This window comes from Neoarius graeffei, chromosome 13 (assembly GCF_027579695.1).
Source record: "Neoarius graeffei isolate fNeoGra1 chromosome 13, fNeoGra1.pri, whole genome shotgun sequence".
NCBI classification, from domain to species: domain Eukaryota; kingdom Metazoa; phylum Chordata; class Actinopteri; order Siluriformes; family Ariidae; genus Neoarius; species Neoarius graeffei.
Genome location: NC_083581.1, coordinates 72,544,457 through 72,547,755, shown reverse-complemented (window position 1 = coordinate 72,547,755; position 3,299 = coordinate 72,544,457). Strand labels below are relative to the sequence as shown.

The 3,299-nt window shown below is 43.1% G+C and overlaps 1 protein-coding gene across 1 annotated transcript; it reads left to right on the top strand.

Moving 5' to 3' along the window:
* The first annotated feature begins 1,721 nt into the window (after nt 1-1,721).
* neurod4 (neuronal differentiation 4) lies at nt 1,722-2,786 on the top strand. Its single transcript, XM_060937001.1, has one exon. It carries the CDS (start codon nt 1,722-1,724, stop codon nt 2,784-2,786), a length of 1,065 nt encoding a protein of 354 aa, XP_060792984.1.
* Nucleotides 2,787-3,299: the final 513 nt, after the last annotated feature.

Genomic DNA, 3,299 nt, shown 5'->3' with positions numbered 1-3,299 from the left:
TTTTTAAATCATACTCAGGTAGCTGCTTTGTGAATGTTGCATTGGTTTGATTATGTCTTGTTGCCCAGTAGTTCCTTTTTTTTTTTGTCTTTTGTTCTGTTATTTGCTCTTCGTGTGTATCATATTGACTTTTTCTTTTCGTGTGTGTTTGGTCATTGCTCCTCAAATAATATATTCTTCTATGATCTGTTTTTATTTGAGCGTAATTTTTCATTGTGGACCCCAGGAAGACTAGCAACCACTTTGTGGAAGCTGGGGATCCAAATAAAGAACAAAGAATAAAGTCAGTGATGTCTGGTTGTATTTAGTAACTTGAGAGAAACTATAGAAAATACAAATTTGTTATCTTGAGGTGACACTGAGGGTAAAGAAACACAAATAAAAATATTGGCCAGGAAGTTAAAGAAGGTTCAGTCAAGAACAAAATATTAAAGGCTATTGCAATATATAACCAGTTTCATATTATTATTATTATTATTATTATTACAGCAGTGACTAATTTATTTACTAGGTCTATGTTAGTCTTAGACATGATAAAGAGTTAAATCTTTCTTCAGGAAGTTTTGCTGTTTCCGAATCTCTCTCTCTCTCTCTCTCTCTCTCTCTGTCGCACGCGACAGTCCAGTGAATGAGTGACAGTCTCATAAAACTTGTAGCCACGAGCCCGCCACGCGCATAAGATGGGGTGTGGCTGTGGGCGGGGCTAGAAGCTTCACTAGAAAGGTCAAAGCGGAATCCTGAACCCTCTCAGACAGAGAGACGCTCAGAGACGCGTGGAGAGCTGAAGGAGAACCACCACTCACTGATCCACTGGGAAAAAAAAAAAAAAATCCGCTGTACTTATTTTCGGAATTGTCTCAAGAACATCTGGGGGAGTTGCGTAATAGGCTAAACAGGTAAGACATCACATCTGGTATTTATTAATAGGCTACATGCAGTGTGATTAATCTCACAGATTATCCAATATGATGATGTGTTTATTAGACTTCACTTTCAAGAGTGTCTTTGCGCATAAAGTAAGAGGAAGCAAAAGTTTGATGCAAAATTGTGTATGCAGCAGTCTGAAGTGAATCGTTGATCTGTCTGAGTTTCATTAGTCTGCGTGTCTGCTTTAGAGACTTTGCTTTAAAGACTACATGCGCAAATTAAATCCGAGCGCTTTATCCGCCTAAATCCGCTCGTGTCCTAGATGGAGAGCGTCACGAAAAATAACCTCATGCACGTCACCCTGTGCAAAATGAGCCACATCTTTTCATACATGCTTCTATTCCAGGTTAGCTCTGCTTACATGAATGCACAAGGTAGATAACCTGTTTTGTTCAGTTGCAACTGTTAGTTTTCTTAGCCAGTGGACACTTGAAACTTCCAATTAGTTATACCATGCATATTGTCAGAGATGATGACACACGGGAAATTAAAAATAAGAAAAAAAGAAGTAAAAATGCAGTGCACGAGTTCATCAGTTCTTGTATTCAAAGAAAACCTGGTGAGAATATTTCACTGGAGGCAGTTCGAGCTGTGAGCTGTCCACTCTTTAGTGCTGAAACCCGATGCCATTTTCACTTCACAAATTAGTCAGTCTAAAACCCTGGTAATATTGACCAAGCTAATATTTCATTCAATATTCAAATGTCATTTTCTTTCTTTTTCTTTCTTTCAAATGCTCTTGAAATATTATTTATTGCCTGAACATCTGCATGCCTCTGTGTCCTCAGATCACAATGATGACCAAACCATATGGGAAGCCTGGAGATGTGACTGAGCTTGTCAGCTCTTTGGGCTGGATTGAAGAAGACCTGAGCTCTCAAGACGGAGAGCAGACTCCAGAAATAGGAGACCATTACAGCCTGAACAGAAGGAATAGCCGTGTCCCGATGGATCTTGGGAGTGAGGACATGGAGGAGGAAGAAGAAGAGGAAGAAGAAGAGGAGGAGGGAGAGTGTAGACTGGATGGTGAGAAGGCACCAAAACGTCGGGGACCCAAGAAGAAGAAGATGACAAAAGCTAGGATGGAGCGTTTCCGTGCCCGTCGTGTCAAAGCGAATGCCAGAGAGCGCACACGCATGCACGGACTCAATGACGCCCTGGACAATCTACGGCGAGTCATGCCATGCTACTCCAAGACACAGAAACTGTCCAAGATTGAAACACTACGATTGGCACGCAACTACATCTGGGCATTATCGGAGGTCCTTGAGAGTGGTCAGTCACCAGAGAGTCACGGTTTTCTGGAGATGCTCTGCAAAGGGCTCTCACAGCCCACCAGCAACCTAGTGGCTGGCTGCCTCCAGTTGGGTCCTACAGCCATGCTGCTAAGTAAATTGGATGAGAAGAGTGGACCTTTGGAAGCAGCGAGTGCTCAGCAGACACACGCTTTGAGTTTCCCTTCACCTGGTCTTCCCAGCCCCCCCTACGGCTCTTTGGAGGCCTCCCACCTTCTTCACCTGAAGGGGTTCAAAGGAGCAACATATGAGAACCACTCACCCAACGAGTGTAGCAACGGTACACCGCCTTACGACGGCCCTCTCACGCCACCTCTCAGCATCAGCGGCAACTTCGCCCTCAAGCAAGAGCCTGACACCGAGAGGAACTACACTCTACATCCCACACACCCAGCCCACTATCTGTCTTCGCACCACTACCCAGCATCCTCCATGGCTGGATTGCCTCAGGGCCACGCACTGTTCCCTGGATCCCGTTATGAGCTACCTTTAGACATCACTTTTGAGTCATTCACTGCGCCACACATAGTGAGCTCACAGATCGGCACAATTTACAACGAATGAACAGCCATGGCTACCACAGACCTCAGAACATGTATCCAGAGTTCAAACAGATATAAGGAGGCAGGCTGATAACACACAAGCAACACTGTGAGGGAAACTGCAGCCTGCCTGACGCAGCAGCATTGCAGAGATACATATTTTGATTGATTTATTCTTGCATTTGTGATCGCTGATTTGGCTTGTGATGACTTCTTTCACATACATGATTAACCTTAACTCCTCTCCCTAGACAGAGAGATCCCTTATGCATGTGCTGTAATGGTTACACACCCTTCTCCTCCATACGCTTATATTTTTCTAAACCTTTTACATCACTTTCCTTATCCTCAAAAGCCTATTTCGATATGCGCCCTCTAAAAGCAATACATTTTGCCACAAAGACATACAAATGCATTTATTTATAGCCATATTTAATATTTATTTTGACTGTGTGATTTTATGGAAACAGTCCGCACTGGGTTACCATGATGTTACCATTCCTCATAAACTATTTAATTTATTTATTGGGTTTTT